This window comes from Temnothorax nylanderi, unplaced genomic scaffold (genome assembly GCF_030848795.1).
Source record: "Temnothorax nylanderi isolate EJ_2023f unplaced genomic scaffold, tnyl_v1.0 TNYL_tig0013_pilon, whole genome shotgun sequence".
Taxonomy (NCBI): Eukaryota; Metazoa; Arthropoda; class Insecta; order Hymenoptera; family Formicidae; genus Temnothorax; species Temnothorax nylanderi.
In genome coordinates this window covers 610312-630793 of record NW_027249075.1, presented here as the reverse complement: position 1 = coordinate 630793, position 20482 = coordinate 610312, and the positions used below count along the sequence as shown (strand labels likewise).

The following is a 20482-nucleotide window of genomic DNA, read 5'->3' as shown; positions in this document are numbered from 1 at the left end:
ATATCTCGAATCCGCTTGCGCCATGTTTTTTAGAATCGTTTGTAGTTGTTTGTAGTAACAATAATTCCGTTTGTAGTTTTATCCATTTGGAAATAACGAAAAATTTAAAAAATCACTTACCCAAAATTGAGATATCTGAAATCCGCTTGCGCCGTGTGTTTTAGAATTGTTTGTAGTTGTTTGTAGTAACAATAATTTCGTTTGTAGTTTTATCCATTTCGAAATAACAAAAAAATTTTTTAAATCACTTTTACCCAAAATTGAGATATCTGAAATCCGCTTGCGCCATGTGTTTTAGAATCGTTTGTAGTTGTTTGTAGTAACAATAATTTCGTTTGTAGTTTTATCCATTTCGAAATAACGAAAAATTTAAAAAATCACTCTTACTCAAAATTGAGATATTTGAAATTCGCTCGCGCCATGTGTTTTAGAATCGTTTGTAGTTGTTTGTAGTAACAATAATTTCGTTTGTAGTTTTATCCATTTCGAAATAACAAAAAAATTTTTTAAATCACTTTTACCCAAAATTGAGATATCTGAAATCCGCTTGCGCCATGTGTTTTAGAATCGTTTGTAGTTGTTTGTAGTAACAACAATATCGTTTGTAGTTGAATAATTTAAAAGTTGCAACGTATTTGTAATAAACAAATTACGTATCTTTGTCAATTTTAAAGATATCTCGAATCCGCTTGCGCCATGTGTTTTAGAATCGTTTGTAGTTGTTAAACAACTACAAACTTGTCAGACAACTACAAACGATTCTAAAACACATGGCGCAAGCGGATTCGAGATATCTTTAAAATTGACAAAGATACGTAATTTGTTTATTACAAATACATTGCAACTTTTAAATTATTCCACTACAAACGAAATTATTGTTACTACAAACAACTACAAACGATTCTAAAACACATGGCGCAAGCGGATTTCAGATATCTCAATTTTGGGTAAAAGTGATTTAAAAAATTTTTTTGTTATTTCGAAATGGATAAAACTACAAACGAAATTATTGTTACTACAAACAACTACAAACGATTCTAAAACACATGGCGCGAGCGAATTTCAAATATCTCAATTTTGAGTAAGAGTGATTTTTTAAATTTTTCGTTATTTCGAAATGGATAAAACTACAAACGAAATTATTGTTACTACAAACAACTACAAACGATTCTAAAACACATGGCGCAAGCGGATTTCAGATATCTCAATTTTGGGTAAGTGATTTTTTAAATTTTTCGTTATTTCGAAATGGATAAAACTACAAACGGAATTATTGTTACTACAAACAACTACAAACGATTCTAAAACACATGGCACAAGCGGATTCAAGATATCTTTAGAATTGACAGAGGTACGTTATTTGTTTGTTACAAATACGTTGTAACTTTTAAATTATTCCACTACAAACGAAATTGTTGTTACTTTGTAGTAGAACTTTGTTTTAGAATCGTTTGTAGTTGTTTGTAGTAACAATAATTTCGTTTGTAGTGAAATAATTTAAAAGTTGCAATGTATTTGTAATAAACAAATTACGTATCTTTGTCAATTTTAAAGATATCTCGAATCCGCTTGCGCCATGTGTTTTAGAATCGTTTGTAGTTGTCTGACAAGTTTGTAGTTGTTTAACAACTACAAACGATTCTAAAACACATGGCGCAAGCGGATTCGAGATATCTTTAAAATTGACAAAGATACGTAATTTGTTTATTACAAATACGTTGCAACTTTTAAATTATTCAACTACAAACGATATTGTTGTTACTACAAACAACTACAAACGATTCTAAAACACATGGCGCAAGCGGATTCGAGATATCTTTAAAATTGACAAAGATACGTAATTTGTTTATTACAAATACGTTGCAACTTTTAAATTATTCAACTACAAACAATATTGTTGTTACTACAAACAACTACAAACGATTCTAAAACACATGGCGCGAGCGAATTTCAAATATCTCAATTTTGAGTAAGAGTGATTTTTAAAATTTTTCGTTATTTCGAAATGGATAAAACTACAAACGAAATTATTGTTACTACAAACAACTACAAACGATTGTAAAACACATGGCGCGAACGAATTTCAAATATCTAAATTTTGGGGAAGAGTGATTTTTAAAAATTTTTGTTTTTGCAAAATGGATAAAACTACAAACGAAATTATTGTTACTACAAACAACTACAAACGATTCTAAAAAACATGGCGCAAGCGGATTCGAGATATCTTTAAAATTGACAGAGATACGTTATTTGTTTATTACAAATACATTGTAACTTTTAAATTATTCCACTACAAACGAAATTGTTGTTACTACAAACAACTACAAACAATTCTAAAACACATGGCGCAAGCGGATTCGAGATATCTTTAAAATTGACAAAGATACGTAATTTGTTTATTACAAATACATTGCAACTTTTAAATTATTCAACTACAAACGATATTGTTGTTACTACAAACAACTACAAACGATTCTAAAACACATGGCGCGAGCGAATATCAAATATCTCAATTTTGAGTAAGTGATTTTTAAAATTTTTCGTTATTTCGAAATGGATAAAACTACAAACGAAATTATTGTTACTACAAACAACTACAAACGATTGTAAAACACATGGCGCGAACGAATTTCAAATATCTAAATTTTGGGGAAGAGTGATTTTTAAAAATTTTTGTTTTTGCAAAATGGATAAAACTGCAAACGAAATTATTGTTACTACAAACAACTACAAAAGATTCTAAAAAACATGGCGCAAGCGGATTCAAGATATCTTTAAAATTGACAGAGATACGTTATTTGTTTATTACAAATACATTGTAACTTTTAAATTATTCCACTACAAACGAATTTGTTGTTACTACAAACAACTACAAACGATTCTAAAACACATGGCGCAAGCGGATTCGAGATATCTTTAAAATTGACAAAGATACGTAATTTGTTTATTACAAATACATTGCAACTTTTAAATTATTCAACTACAAACGAAATACAAAGAAACAAATAATTTTTATCCCCTAAAAAAATCTTTACGGGGACGCTGGTCTATATTTGAGCTCGCTATTAAACGTTTAATTAACATATCCGTTTATTAGAAACGTTTTTCCGAATACACATGTTTTAAATCTAGGGCCTCTCTCTGATAAACGTTTAAACGTTTACCAGACTCTAATATACATTTAAATGTTAAGATAAACGGTTAAACGTTTAGTAAACGTTTACTAAACGTTTAAACGTGTAGACGTTTTTTACAAGTAAACGTTCTTCTGGAAGAAAATGTAAATGGATAAACGTTTCGCGTTTAAACGTTTATTCGAAAAACGGAATAAAATCAGAGCACTAGACTCTATATTCTACATTCTGAGTTCTAAAATAATTCTCGTATAGTTCTGAATGTATCCGAACAAACGTTTTTCGAAGAACAAATGAGACGCTGGCCGATTTCTGAAATTCTGGGTGTTCTAAAATATTTCTCGTGTAGTTCTGAATGTGTCCTAACGTTTTCCAAATAGTTCTGCTGATTAGAATTATTTAATTTTTAAATAATTTTTATTGCCGCAATTACGACTACATGAGTGAGACACGCTAGCCGATTTCCGATAATTATTTGAAAAATAGACAAATGTTTATGAACAGAACTCTTCGGAAAACGTTCGGATACATTAAGAAGTACACGAAAAATATTTTGATGTGAGATATCTCAATTTAGGGTAAGAGTAATTTTTTTAAATATTTGTTTTTTTTTTATGGATAAAACTACAAACGATATTATTGTTACTACAAACAACTACAAAGGATTCTAAAACACATAGCGCAAGCGGATTCGAGATATCTTTAAAATTGAGAAAGATACGTTATTTGTATATTGCAAATACGTTGTAACTTTTATATTATTCAACTACAAACGAAATTATTGTTACTACAAACAACTACAAACGATTCTAAAACACATGGCGCGAGCGAATTTCAAATATCTCAATTTTAGGCAAGAGTGATTTTTAAAAATCTTTGTTTTTGCAAAATCGATAAAACTACAAACGAAATTATTGTTACTACAAACAACTACAAAGAAAATGCTACAATTTCCTTTTTTTAAATATTCATTTTGTTAAAGTCGGGTGCCAACTTCACGGAACTTGTGTTGTCCCGGCGACCGCTGTCGTTACCGGATCCAGCACTTGCGATTCGCGTGCATTTTCCAGCACTTGCCATTCACGGTGCGTAACATTGACGACGACGAGGACGACGTGTGCCCGATAATGCTGGCGGCCCGGTGCGCTGCAGCTACACTCGTCTAACCGGTTACACGGCACGCTGCACCCGACGGAAAAATTGATAATCACTTATGCAACGGTCACTACCGATTTACCGTGCATTTTTCGGCACGTTGGAACCTTGAAAACGCGCGCGACCGCAACCAGTATCGATCGTTTTATTATAAGTAATCGTCGCGCGATTATCTTCCCCTGAAAAGAAAGATTTGAAAAGTTTAGAATTTCTCACGTTACTGACGACAATTATGCGATCGAGTCCGCAATCAGTTGCTTGTTGTAGTTATTGTCTCAATACGTATCTGTTAACATCACGTAATGGTTTTATATAATTCTGTAACTTAGAGTCTTATTGTTAGAGGTAAAGAATTATATCTTCATTATTATAAATTTAGAAAGGGCAAGGTTTAAATATAGGAAGAGTTTTAAATAGGGAAATGATGTATTTTTTAGATATAAAATAAAAGTAGCAACTTGATTTATTGAGTTTTTAATAAAGTAGTTTAACTGACATGTTTAATAGTGTACAACTACCAATAACACGCTGCACCCGACCAAAATTTAGACTATGAACATTTTCAATACGACTTTTTCTAAATATTGTATCTTAGGAACTAGCGATAATAGATAAGATCTTTTATATCTTTTATAGATCATTATACAATTTAAACTCCTGGTACATTGCAAAAGTATTAACTCTAATTTTTTACAAAAACTGGAGATACGATTCTTTACCTCTAAGGTACAGATATGTGCTTTTTACTTTTTGCTCCCTTTTGAAATATTTTTGTATAACACCGTTTATACACACTGCCGAAAGTGAGGAACTGTCGTTTCATGCACTTGCATCGCGGTGCATCTTGCACGGTCGCCTCTCGGCTTGGTTGCTATCCTGATACCGTGGCTGCAGCCGCAGCTGCGCCGACGTGTCGCAACCGACACTGTGAGAAAGAGAACAAACGGCGGAGTCGCGAGACGGGACAGATCGAGAGGCGTTCGCCTTTAAGTATTTACATAAATCTCGACAAGTCTCCGACGCTCGAGACGGTGTTTCTCGAGAATCACGATTCTCGCGCGCCCACCCTTCATCACGCTGAACCCGTATCCTTCACACGCAGCCGAATTTCGATTCGCGATCGGTCCTGTCGAAATGTTTACTCAACGCGCCGACGTTTCTCCCTTACGTCACGGCGATCAGCGACGAATTTATCTCCGCGAGAGAGGAAGAATTGCTCCGCTGCGAAATAAACGGTCAGCCTTTCATTGTGATACGCGATGCAAACGCGTTGTGAATTTTAATTATCCGAGATCTCCCAGAGATCCTAATTCTCTCGCAAGAAAACCGAAGCAACTTGGATACAGCGTACATTGCTATTTATTGCAGTTTGAAGGCATCGGGATGCAATGTCTAGCTGACCTAATATATCACCGATCGATTTTTTTTTCCGTTGAGGGATGCTCGAATATTAAAATTGATCAGAGCGCGTTCGTTTCTTCAAAGACGAGGTTTCGAGAAGATGGCGAACGTATGTCTCGATGACTGGCCGGCGTGGCGGAATGTGACTCTCGAGGGAACTTTCGAACGCGGGGACGCGTCAACCCTCAAAATTTCTCCTCGGTCACGTTTCTGAATAAATCGTGGTCGCGCATCTTCCTTTCTCGTCGACCCGCCACGTCCGGCTCTCTCGCTCCGGTTTCACGCTCTTCCGTATTCATGTACCTCCCTCGTTCGTTTCTCTCTTTCTTTATGTATCTTATCCGCCTGCACTACATGCTGTGCATCCGGCAATCGTCAAACAATGCCTGGCCGACGCATATATTGCATCGAAATAATACCGCGGCACGAATATATACTGGGTGAGTCTGATAAAAAAGTTTACCATATTTTTTTTTCTTGAAAATGGTTAAAGATAGAGGAAGACATCCATTTATCAAAATTGTAGGATAAGTATAGGAGTATCTACATAGTTTGATAACTTGGAGTAACTTTGAATGTCTGCTTTTCACATGAATAAACAACTTTTTATAGAAATAGAAAATGGTACTTTGTATAGTCATTGAATATATATGGAGGAGTAAAAACCCACAGTGGTGTAAGTCAAATTTTTAAAAATATTTTCTCGTGTGCACAGATGGAATTTATATATTGTACAGATTGCATCTATGCACACGAGAAAATATTTTTATCCCTCCATATAGAAAATGAACTGACGGTACAAGCGGGAAAGGGATGATTCTACATGAAAAAATAAGTCGAAAACGTAGAATAAAACTTTTTTATACAGGGCTTCGTTTTCCAGAAGAATAACTTTGAATATTTGTCAGATGCGCGTGCATTTAACACGCTTGTTCCAGTTCTGGAACGTATACATATATGTGGTGGGTGTGTGTGTGTGTGTTCGGGGCAACAAAGAATATATATATATTCTTTGTTGAATGTTTTATGCTGTCCTCGAGACGTTCTATGAAAGATATAGCGAGAGAAATTGTTCGAAATAGAAGAGTATCCGCCCGCCGCGCCCCGGACGATCTATGAATAATTCATACCCACGTGCTAATAAATTGTATTGAAAAAAAAAAAAAAAAAAAACCTGCGCAAATTCCTTCGATCGGTTGAAATCCATGTGCATTAGTCTAGAATATCATTGTTTTTAGCATATTGTTTTTGTACGTTTGTAGCACATCGTTTATAAATCTCTCGCACGTGTCAAAAGTGTGTTTATACCACAAGAGAGAACGATTTATTTAACGCACACGTCAGGCGCATATTTATCACGGGGTGTCAAATGAAACGCGGTGCAGCCGGCCATCAGGGAACGATTTCTCGTAAAAAATCAAGAAAAAAGGACAGAATACGACTTGATTGTGGCATACTTTTTGAATAGGAAAGTAATGTAATTCCATTTGACTGTGAATTAACATTCGCGTGCGCCATTTGGTGGTGAAAGACGTTACGTGTGACCTTAGAATTCATTTGCGTACTCGTTACGATGCCAGGTACCGATATTATCGTTACTTGTCTTTTAGAACTAATCTTCAAGATACAAGATACGGTAGACGCGAGTAGACTCGATTATAGAAGCTAGAACTTCGATCTCAGGTAATTATTACCGATCTTCCGAGTCATTAACCTTCTGATACCTTTTCGCTCAAGAGACTCAAGACGATTAGGCGCCCGCAATTACACCGCATCATTAATACCTGTCTCCGTGTGCCGGTCAATCGCTCCCGCTCTCGCGCGCCCGATTCGCGACGCGTGTATGCATGTGTGTGCCACGCGAAACACCCGTCCGGGATACAGTGTTATTCGGCGCGAGAGTTCAGCCGGCCCGTTCGCGTCGGGTCCGCGGCAGTTGCACGCTGCTCCGCCGGGCACGAACACGACACGACGACCATCTTCAAGGCTCCCTCGCTCGCCGCACGTAACGTGGCCAGCCGCGGCGGGCGAAGACCCATCGCATTCCGGTGCGCGCAGTGAAGCGGTACCACGCGCACGTAGCGGCACGTCGTCAGTTGACGGTTCGTCGTTCGCCACGAGCCGGCACGAGACGGCGGACCTTCCTGGACGCGACCCGGGCGGTGGAAATCGCTTCCGAATCATCTCGTGGAGTCATCGAGAAGGCTCGAACCTCATCGGGACGCCAAGAGCCCCTTTTCCTCGGGCAGAGGGAAGGTTCGGGGTAGGCCTAGCGATCGGTCTTGCTCTTATCCTTTCCTGGAGGAAGGTGTGACAGTGAAAAATCTGTAAACACTCGTTTAATATGATTCTTGCAATCTTGCGGTTAAAATTCATCGTGTTCTCGCCGTTCGCGATGATGTGAGTTAATCGTCCGGCTTGTCGTGTCTTGCCAGTAACTGTGGAGGGACCGGACTGGAAGAGCGCGGACTGAAAACCGGGAACACGAGCCACGATTTGGAAAGTAACATGCACGTAGGTTTCCCACCTGCGCGACTGCGCTTCGACGAGTCGCGACGGCGAATCGAATGACAATGAATTACGGATGATCGCAACATTGTCCGTTCGTAACCAACGCGGAAACATCAATCGGAGGACAAGTACGACCCGGAAATTACGCACGAAGGGTAATTAAGATTAGCTTTCGTTGTTTACAGCGAAATAATGCAAACGTGCTACATAGACGCCTAAGTGGACTGTTCGGACTAGTCATCTTTTCGAGAAACGACCCGAAAAAACGTTAAAACTAAACAGATAAAAACAAAAAATTTTGATCCGCTAGTGCAAAACAAGATCTTTAAAAGTCAGTTTGCTGAAGAGTGTACCACAACAGGTCGTTTAGTCATCCACCAAATGATATTGATGCGGATGACTCGTCCGCGTCAATCGGAATCTTATTATTTTTCTGAAACACAAAGCACAGCTCTCTCTCTCTGTTTCTCGGACTCTTCTCAGGTATCTTTGCTGACGTCCGTAGATTACAACTTGGAGCGTACGACGTAAACTCCGTTATCGGTGATGACGACTCGATTCGTCATGTTTCTCCATTCTCCGGCGAGAGATATCCGCCGAATATATGCAGATCGGTTTTCCCTCGCCGAGGCGAGAGTCCTCGACGCTCCGAGACTCCTGTTCTCCGCGTCGTGGATGATTGTGTGATTCGACGTGTGTCGTGTCCGACGTGACCGCATTGCGGTGTGTATAGTACGTCCGCGTATCGATTAGACGGCAAAGTTTGCGCCACGAGTAAACTCGCCAAGTGACCGCGAGCGGCGAAGCCGGAAGATCGAAGGTATATCGAAACTTTTCCGAGCGACTATAAGTAAGGAAGGACAGGCCCGATACAGCTCATCGCGTGGGACGGAAAGGTAAAAAAAAAAGACGGACGAAGAGAAGAAACTGACGGATCGAAGAGGCAAGGTATCTGCCAAGTTTCATGTGGTAGATTGGCAAATCTTCAAGGTGACAAATATCCTCTTTTGCACAACTCGGAATTTCGGCAAGAATGTTGACTGGATATTAGTCTCCGGAGCAACGCGAGGTCAGCATTGACTTTACTCAACGTCACATTAAATTGAAGATTACTATTATTTTATCCTGATTTCACCTCGGAATAATGAAATTATATTCGTCGTCGATGCCGAAATTACTTGCCGAATTGTTGGGATGGATGGACAGGATGTCTGGTGAAAATCGAGTTTGAGATCCTCCTTATTTAAGATACCATTAGATAAACGAAATCAGAGAGAAACGGCAAAAATTATCTTCGGCTACTCGTTTAAGAAGGACAAATCTCCGCGTGTGTCTCGAGACATGCGAGCTCGCGCGATAATCACCTGCGATTACAGTCTAACCGTAGCCTCTCGCGAGGGACAACAAATCGCTAAACCGGGGGTTAAGTAATCCTCGGCGCATTGTTCGTCGCGGCGAACGCGCGACGTGAAAAATAACGGGTGTCCCGGGTTGCGCGGGTGGACGACACGATTGTGTGCCACGCGGGAAAAGAGACGCGAGGCGGTCGGTGCGTGAGCGAAATAAAGAGCCGCGCGTGACTTCACGCTCCGGACACGCTGCCGGGTAAGAGGGCAACGGCGAAGAAGAGAAGCCGGCGGCCGCGGAAACGGACCGTTTCGAAATTCGATTGTTTCGTGGCTCGTTAAAGCAGCCGTCGTGGAACCTTGAGCGGCCGTAGAGTGTATATTTCGCGAGGTTTTTTCCTCGAACGCTGCAATTCCCTTCATAACGACAGGAAAACGACGCGCGAGACGAGGAGGATACGCCGCGGGAGAGAGGAGAGAAAGAGAGAAGCCTTTGTTCAGTGACCTCTTGGATCGAAACATTCGAAAAGGGACGAGGATTATAATTAACCGACTGTTATCCAAGGACGAATCTATCATCTGGAATTCGTATTCGAGAACACGTCGAGAAGAGTTTGCGATAATCGCATCCACCTCGGCCAAGTGTGAGGAAAGAAGGCCAATTCCCCGCGGTAAACAATCCGGGAAGGAGCAGCGAGATTAATTAATGATCTTTTATTCCAAGGCGGAACTTGTTATTTGAAATTAATCGAGCGGTCGCTTAATTGCGGTATCTTGCAAATCAGGGCTATTTCACATAACGATTGAATCGGCGAGTGGAGGAAAGGAGAAGGACGAACTCGGTTCGAACAAGAAAGTTACATCTCCTTATTCTGCACGTCGTGGAGAGGAAAAGATAAGATCGGGAAAAGCGAAATCACGCAGGAGGAGGATTCGATTTTGCCGAATGACTGCAGAGGACGACGATCGTTGACGTCGCAACGTGACATATGCGATGAGGATGAGCCGCGATCCAACGATCTGCCATCAGTACTTCTACTGCAGCCAGCGTCGGCATCGCGTCAGGTATCGAAAGATTCGCGAAAGCGAAGCACAATATATTCACAAAAATATAACGCGATTCGTTCCGCGTTCCGTTACCCCGATTCCGATCCGTGGAAATTGGTTTGCCGGTTTGAATCGTGCCTCGCTTGAATAATTAATTGTAAAGCTCGCGGCTTCGATCGCGAAACGCATGCACTTCGTGCGCGCGACACGTACCGTCGCGTTTTCAATTAATTCCGACTGTTTATCGCCGGTCAACTATCAATTCGTGAACGAACGCGTACAATAAGCATCCGGGATGTTTCTATAACACGACTCGATGAGTAATAAATAAGTATGCGAGCTGCCCGAGGAGGACCAGTTCGCGACATGTTCCATGCTAATGTGTCTTACCAGTCGTCTTGTTAGATGTCGAAATTACATTAAACTCTTTTAACGTCTTTCACGCGACGTAGCGTCGATTTATTTAGCAACATCGTTGACGATTCGGCGCTAAATAAATTAGTGTTGCGCTAACATTCGTCAGAATGAGTGATTGCGTGATAATAGTAGGATGTGAGAGGACACGGAGGGAAATTTACCGTCGCGAGAGTTGTTTGCTCGGGGGACCAGATCGGAGGAACAAACTCACGTCCGAGAGGAGCTGAGGAGGGACGGCGATTACGATTCCATTCGCCGTGGTATCTTTCTTACGATTTTACGGCCGTCCGATTACACGCGGGATGATTCCCGCTTCCTCTCGCGCGGCGTGTAACGCCGCTCTTACGGCGTGCAACAAACAGTCTCGTTGCATCCCGGCGTAATGTTTCCCAGCTCCGCGACATCGGCTTAACGAACCGTGTCGAGCCGTAGTCGTCGTAACGTTAGTCGCCGGTCGCGCGCGATGCCCCGTCGAATTGCCCGGCGTGTTTTACACGCGAGAGGACTCGACGACGTTTCCGCGTCGACGATGCTTATTCGCGGGGATGCAGCACCCTACGAACGATGTTCGCTCGACGAACATTTGTCAAGTGCGTTTACAGAAAACTGAGTTTAATTGGTAATTAGATTTTTTACGAGGATTAAGCGACACAAAAGTATTATTTTAACTTCAGCAGATACGACATATTGAGTAAGAGTAAGTGGCGACTTATAGGAATGGTTAAAAATGGCTCAAATTAAATATAATTAGATACTACGAATTTAACAGTGTGATACACTTTAAATTGATGTAAAATTAGTACAGTGCTGAATGTGTTTGTGCTCGATTGATATATCGTGGCGACATGAATCATTTCTCATCCAGTATCTTGCTAAATCTTCTGGAATTTTTCGCAAGTTGTTGATCGGAATTTTATGTCAAGGTTGCCCGCCCAGATAATACATATATTCACTCGCGTTCGCGGTATATTCGGTGAATAATCGTCGTCTGGCATATTCGGCGTCGTCTGACGTCAACCTAAAAATTTAACATGAAGAGAAAATGCGACGCGTCTCAGATTTTACAATTAGTGACCATAATGGGACGGAAAAAACCCGACTTTTCGAACGTCTCGCCGATATGCGCGATGCTGTGTACCCAGGTACAGAAAAACCGAATGGTCATCGGCATCTCGTAGAATGAATGTATCTCGACCTTGCAGTCTCTCTTCTTGGAAAAAATTGCATGGTGACGTCGACGCCATGTAATTTCGCGGAGGTAGGCAACGTTAGATAAAAAACGTAATGTGCGTCAAGTAAATGGGATATGCTACCTGCGGGTAGATGGTAAAATGTCGGCTGTTTTTTCGTAACATAGCAATGGACGAAGTGGCCAGGGGACGAGGGAGCAATTCGTGGATAATATAGCGTACGTTTCCTTCGATCAGTATGGAGTAATTGGGTTCCTCGAGCACGCGATATATTTCGCCTCTTATCTCACGCAATGTGTCTCTCACTTTCCGCTCGTTCGCTCCTACTCGACTTTCGCAAATTTTATCCGTGGACGTGGAAAGCTTCGAGTCGAAGTTAAATTTTCCGACGCGGACAGATCGAGGAGAGAAAAACGGTCGTAGGTACGCCGCGGTGTGTCGCAAACGCTGCATTGCGGAAAATTAACGCTTTTTTATCATAATAAGAAGACGCGACACCTCTCGCGGAGACGACGACGACGACGACGTTAACTTTCTCATGACAGCTGGTGTCTCGGTGTCGCAAAACTCCACACGCGACGACGTCTCTCGCAGATCTTACCTATAACGAATTGCGGCAGAAACTCGAAGTCGAAATCGCGTCTTTAGCAAGACGCGGTTTTTTTCTCACACGGCCGCGGAGAGTTGGCTAATAAAATAAACTCACTTATTCTGCTCGAGACCATCTGTATCGCCGGCGACTTAAATGTACTGTGTTAAATCGAATCAGAGGCGGCTCGAGATATCTGGCATCGAATGCGGATCAAGGCTGCCGGATTCAGCGCCTCGGAGAATGCCTCGTACTGTTAGTCAGTTTAGAGAGGCGATACGTTTAACGTAAAAGTCTAATTTGCCTTAATGTTTTTAATTGTCTAAATTGCTGTTTACAATCTGTTTAACGTGCGACTTGCGACTTGGATGCAGTTGCGCGCTCGTCACGATTCACGGACTTAAACCCTATAACATCGTTACGGTCTTGCGCAAGGGTAACGCAAGGATGTATGTAAGAGTAAACGCCTTTAGAGAATTCGGGAACGTTCTTTACGAAAATTTCATGCATATCTAATAGAGTCCATGCGCATACTTGAAAAATTGTCAAATTATTTTGTTCAGATACATTTATAGAACATTAAACAGTCTCTTTAAACATATATCTATAAATAAATGAGAATCTATGTATAAATAAGAAAAAAACCGAAAAGAAAGTAGAGAGAAGTTAAATGAACGATTAAAGCGGGGAATTGTTTAATTGTCGATCGTTATAAGCGCCATTTCCGACAATTTCTCTCACAGCTTATTTCACAAAATCGTGAGATTATGCAAGTTACGTAATTTATGCGCGATTTATGCGCGGGTGGAGAAACGTTTATTTGCGCGCGCTTATGCAATATCACGAGGATTTATATGCATATCTGCCTAAAGACGTCGTTATTTTGATGACAGATATGTTTTCAAGACTATATGGCGCGAATCATATTCGTGTTCTCTTCAGATTATCGAGTAGATCTTCGCAGATTAATCAGAGAATTATGTGGGATTTAGCAAAACACTTGTGATCGACACAATATGTTATTTATTTTCTTTCTCGGGTTATTAGGATAATATTGATTTTATCTCTGATCTCATGTCATGACTATATGTTAATATTTATATAAAAATGTTCGATCCTATACAATGAAAAAAATAACGTTGCAGAGGCTGTAAGAGTTATATATTAATAATATTTTTTGAAAAAATTCTTTACAGTAATTTATGCTTATTATATATTAGCATCAAAGTTTAATCGATATCGATTTAGTTTAGGAGGAGGGGGTAGGGGATTTTAACGTTCCAACAAAAACTGTGATTTAAGTCAGACAAAGAATCGGCGTGCAGTTTACTATGTGTGTGTATATATATATATATATAGTTGGAAATATGTGGATAAAATACACATAAATATTAAGCTACCAAGATCCAGCTCATTGTCAGACTATAAATAGCTTTTTCTTCTAAACTGATCATTATTTATTTTATGTGTGTTTATGTATGCGTAAAAACGATATGTCTATATAATGACATATGACTCTTCAGAGAAATATCAACGCAAAAAATACCAAGCATAGAACAGGTTTATTAATACTTCTTCTCATAATCGATCTTGCTGTCCTGATCTTTTGTGTCCCCCCCCCCCCTCTCTCTCTCTCTCTCTCTCTCTCTCTCTCTCTCTCTCTCTCTTCAACATTAAACAAATTCTTTGCTTATATTGGATACTATATAGATATTGATATGTAACTCAGAAAAATCACAGTTTACGGAATCCGTACTTCTAGTAGAAACGACTGAACAGAAATGCTCAGATTCATCCTTTCACGTTTTTATGAAGTGTATTTTCATGTTCTCCCACATGATCCGATTACAATTAGGATCACGTATCGTCGGTGTAGAGTTTACAACGGTTGTAAATGTTACAAACGTTATCGAAGCCAGCACTACATAAGATTTTAATACAATCTCGATGTTAAAACATTGATATTTTCATAAAAATACTTGCGTACATCGACATCATATACTTATCGCGTTATCACGCCGGCTGCCCGTATTATATTTAAAAAATGAAGCATTTTTCTGACCACCCTGTCTATATAACAGACACGATCATCGAAAATTTTTTTTACACTTACGCGATATAATCCGTCGATTTTTTAGTCGGTTTCTGAACAAAGCGCATGCGGGAAAATGCGCGTGTGCTTGCACCTGTTCTTTATTTCGCCACAACACGCGACGCAGAAACACACACACTTCACGCACCTATCGAATTTCGAGGCGCTCATACCAAGGACAATACATACGTGTTTATCGCGCAAATATTCAGTCGCATGGTAAATACAAACATTTATCGATTCGGTTCCTGAATAAGCGTCAGATCGATACGCCGCGTATCGGCGAGCATAAATACGGGACACGGGTGTTTGTATTCCGCGATCATCTGCGATCGCGATGCGATTTTCTTCGTGGAACCTCGCGAGATCGTGTAGCTGTGCGTCTATCCTTGAAATCCACGCCTGAGATTCATAAAATAACAGGAGCATTTAAAGCGCTCAATTATATGAGCATATGTACATATCCAGAATGATTCAAGAAGAAATGGAAATATTTCTCAAAAATAATAGTATATTAAGTAGTTATTAAAAGAAAATGAGTTCTTATAAACATGTGCTTTATTCTTGATAGTATGTAGATAGAACTGTGTGTTGAATATGATACAACGCAATTTTATTTTAAAGAAAAATGTTATGTACAACAATTATTAGACAATCCATCAGACGAGTGTGTATGTGTGTATATATGTATATGGCTATATATGCACATAGGTGCGTATAAGATAGTTTAATTAAATAAATGAAAGGTATACTTATTTCGCATTTTAAATATAAAATAATAGAGAAACTAACAAAACACCTTTATATATTGTACTTCACGAAGGCCTTTGAAGCTCCCTCGGAAGCTCTTCGATCTATAATGAAAGGGGATAATGGTATTTTAATGAAAATTTGTAATATAATCAAACGGACTGTCTCGCCGTGGAATGCGAATACTAAACAACGTTTCTAATTAATCAAGGATCAATTCGTTCTCAGCAAATGTGTTTCAGCCTTGCTAGACAATGTCATTGAAATCACCTAGACTCCTAATACGACGCGCTCGCCTTGACAGATTTTATGGATTTTATCAGAGACTTGCAAGTGAGCGATCAATACAGCTATTTTGCCGAACGAATCGATAAATTTTTTCTAACAGGAATCCCTGTCCTCTAAGTAAACAAGTCTGTGTAGCGCGAAATCTTTGAGTCGTTTTGTCAAGTGAGGACTCATCACTTTCCAGATTGGCGCAAGAGCGAGCAAACAAAGATCAAAAGTAAAATTAAAAGTAAATTGCATTACAAGCAAAATGCCTCTGCGATCTCGCCGTTGTTTGCGGTGAATTTTCAACAAATCCATTTTGCGTATTCAGATTTTATTAATTCTCATGAGAATTAATAATCGGTGATTTCAATGGCATACAAATCGCATTTCATAAGATCGTTTTCGGCATTTGACTGGCACTCGATTTGCGTTTTATTATTGAGTAATCGGGTCGAGACACCGGCCGTCCCGCGATTTACCGGTTCAACTGTTTCGCGGGATATTTTTATCGAAGTGGCCAGCCTCGATCGACCGGACTGACCCACGCGAAATCGGACACACAGATCCGAGCCGAGTTGGTGTGCTCGGAGCGACCGAGCGAGCGAGCGAGCGAACGACCGAGCGAGCGAGCGAGCGAACGAGCGAGCGAGCGGAAGAGAACGAGGAAAGGAGACCGTGTGGTTATCGTGTCAAGAGTGTGGCGGCTCGCGTGCGCCTAATCGCGAGCGGCATCGGTTAAGGGGCCGTACAGGGTTCGCGGTCATTAGCGGTGACCACGGCGAGTGCCGTATCGATCTCCCCTCCGAAACCGTCCACCCTTTGTCACCTCCTCGATTTTTAACGACCTTCGGACCGACGTTTCGTGCTCCCCGAAATATCCGTGACGTCAATTTAAAAAAAAAAAAAAAGGACTGCTCAGTATTCTGTGCCGTATATCGTGTCGACGATGCCGAGCCGATAACGCTCCCGTGCCGACGATCGCGATCTTTAAGGGCTTTCCCAGAATACTGCTCGAATAACGCTCGTAAAGATATATCAGAGTTAACTGTCCATAATAAAGACAACGTCCGTGTTAAAATATCAATTTTGTGCAGTTAAAGGGAATCGTAGATCTCAAGTTGAAAAAATGTTAAACCAACATTGTACTTAGCGGCTTATATCTAATCAGTAATCGGCAAAAACATAAACAATTTAATAATTCAAAGATGCATTATTCATCGACTGTTTAACATGGAAATATGCAATTTATGTTGAATCTTCAAGATAACAATGTGGCTTATACCTAGTTTAATAGTATAGCTCGCGGTATAATTGATCGATAAGAGCGTACTCTATTATCTGTGTTACGTAAATTGTTAATACAGCTATTAATGCGGGCCGTACGTTTTTTATTGTCCAGGCAATCCAGGCATCATACCTCTGGCATGCAATTCGCATGAATTCGCGATACTCGTACCATGCAGTTAGCGACGCGTGATTCCCACTCTTATTTCTCGAGTATCAGTACGTGGGCGGTCGATCGACGATAAAAAATTTCAAAATTATTCGTGCTTGATGGCAATGCGTGGCCAATTGCTACGACAAATTACTACGACGTCGATTCGTGTATCGTTAAATAATTTACTACGAGACGGCGATGAATAACGAACGCCGTCATTAAGACAGAACGTTCAGCGCGAGGATGAGGAAAGTTTATTCTTCGTGTAACTGTTTTTGAATTGGTCTAAATAGCGGATTTTATTATTTACGAGAAGGGATAGCTTGATTAAATTGTAAGCCAGGAGGTATAGACATTGCGTGCGTATTCCCCCATCATCTCCTAAGTTAAAATCGATATAAACTATAATGATCGTTCATTATCTTATTAATAAATTTATTCGGAAGTGAAACATGGAAAATCTATAGACATCCAGACAATTATAAATTCAAACTTGGGCATTCTGCTGCATTCTCGTCCAAGCTAACGTACGCATCGTGTTTCGGGAGAATAGCGTTAATGAGCGCGCAGCTCAACAATGGTCCAGCAAATTTCATACTAGAGAAGCGTTACACAAAACAGGCTATTCGGCCAGTCTGTCCAAAGTAAAGACCATGACTTTCATGAACAAGAAGGTTAAAGTTTAAACCACCGGAAACCGCGTGTGTTAATTCAAAATACCTTGACTACATTATATACATACATTATTTTAAAAAATGGACTTTTCACTTTTCAAGGTCTACATTTTGGCTGCGTCAATTCGATATTTTCATACTTAAACTGATGAAAATCTTTACACTGCAGATTGTAATCCCAGAAGAATTTTATAATTACAAATAAAAATAATAGAATTATATTAAATAGGGATTACACGTGGACATTTCACAACGTTGCAGTTTTCATTTAGATATGATTCTACGAACGTTTCTTTCTATAATGATCTTTCTTGTAAAAAGACAGAAAAACAAACGTTCAAGTGTACACGCGAAAAGATTTGTTCGACGTTTATTCAATAAATAACGCACGCGAGTCCGTCTGAGGTACTTTGAGACGTCACGATGACGCACCAACGAAACTTTGCGAGGCTCCTCGAGTGCAGAAATCTCCGCTTTGACGCGCAACGATCCTTGATATGCTCCATCTCTCCTATTTTGCCTCTCCATCTCTCCGCGATAACGGTACCGATCTGACAGTCGATCTATTATCGGCATTACCGCGCGATCTACCGGGTGTGTCCCGGCCGCGTCGTACGTGATTTAAACCCCGTTGGGATAATCACGTTAAGTATACACGATAGAGCCCGCGGGTCATAATTCACTGTTGATTCTCCTCGTGTATCATCGGCGATCGTCTTATTGGATTTACGAGGGTCCCTACCGCCTCGATTACTCGTTACAGCGATTAGACCGGTATACAAAAAGATCTCTCTCGCTCCTCGCTAATTTTAGCGCGAACAACGCTGTCTTCTGCGTAGGATGCGAACGTTTCGCTGGGTACATCCGTCTCTGTAGGATCAAACGGACAGGTTTACGGTAAGACGGCGATAACATCCTTTCCGTATTAAGACAGCAGCACGCGATAAAATTGCGCTCGACCTAGTTTTAGCGCGAGCTAACGTGGCCTCGGGAGCCAACAGCATCATCTCGATTACGGATCGGAAATCGAGACGTCGCGCAATGCGCTAATGCTAGTTTTACGACGTAAATGAGATTTGTTGCGTGAATTGGAGATTAATCTGCACATTAATCTTTCGCACACTTCCTTTAGATATAGAGTTAGAAAATAAGTTAGACGCTTCTTTTACATAAACTGAGAATACTTCGTAGAAATCACCGAGAGTCTTCGGTTTATAATATAGATTCGGTTTATAGATATCGATACAAAATTCAAGATTTATTTTATTAATTATTAAAGTTTATTAACACGTTGACTTACAATTAGGTGGACTGTATACAATATTTATCCCCGATGCCGTTTTTATATAGGCATATAATTTCAATATGCTACTTAATTGTGTTTTTTCTTTTCATCAAAACTTATAAATTTGTATTTCTCTCTTTAAAAAATTGAATCGACGAATAGCTGGCGTCCATCTACAGATCGCCAACTATGAATTAACTCGTATTCAGCAGTTAACGCATCAATTTGCTTTCATATAATTTCTTCTATTGTGAAATAAAAATTAGACGCTTTTAAAATAAACTAAGAATATTTCGTAGAACTGAAAGTTTTCGATTTAACGGATATACATATCATCGATACAGAATCCACAGTTTATTTGATTTAATTATCGAGGTTTAACGATGTAAATATTTGTGTTATTGATTATATTAAGGTTTATTTGTTGGTTAGGGTTTACATACTAATAATGGCAGGATTTACATTAATTACTCCTAATAATCGTGCATTCTCGTGGTATCGATTCCAGGGTATGCGAGAGACAAAGGGACACCGACAGGCATAACGACAGGGGCGAGGATGACGACGAGGACGAGAATCCTCTGGGGAAATGGCCTCACGCCCTCAGCTCGACCCTCGCGTGCCTCGGCTGCACTCTGGGACTCTTCAACATCAGCAGATTCGCCATTCTCAGCGTGCAGTTTGGAGGTGAGCGCCCGGCCGTAACGCGTGCGCCCGGCCGCAAGAATGCCGCAAACGCGTCTGACGTCTGGACTCTGTCAATATGTTCCGCTCAAGTTCACGACGCAAGTCGTGCGCGAGATGATGGACAAAGGGAATCTTTGACGCGCAGTAATTTTCGCGGAATGGAACGTTCTCAGGGAGAAATTGAGACCGGTCTCGTTTCAATGAGATCGAATTTCGACGTTCTCAGCAGGCAAAAGAAAAACGCAATTTTCATATTTATATTCGTGACTGGCGAAATTTATACGCCGCGGTCGAATGGCGATCAAATTTATCAGGGCACCGTATGCGGCTCTCAAGTCCCGCGAAATTGCAGATTCTCGGCGACCGCGACGTTGTGCGGCGCCAACGCTAAGCCTTCCGGAACGAGCAGCGGACCGACGAAATTGCCGCGCCGTTGATAATAATTCATACCGCGGCGTGCCTCTCTTCCCCCCCCCCCACCCCCCACTCGTAA

General features: G+C 40.4%; 1 protein-coding gene across 4 annotated transcripts in view; it reads left to right on the top strand.

The window, feature by feature from the left end:
* The window catches only part of Bdg (sodium-dependent transporter bedraggled), a 63087-nt gene that overhangs the window by 33733 nt on the left and 8872 nt on the right, over nt 1-20482 (top strand). For all 4 annotated transcript variants that reach the window (XM_071697691.1, XM_071697689.1, XM_071697688.1 and 1 more), the window contains one exon: nt 19811-19989. In XM_071697691.1, the coding sequence (XP_071553792.1) occupies nt 19811-19989 (179 nt within the window). The remainder of the gene's footprint in view (nt 1-19810; nt 19990-20482) is intronic.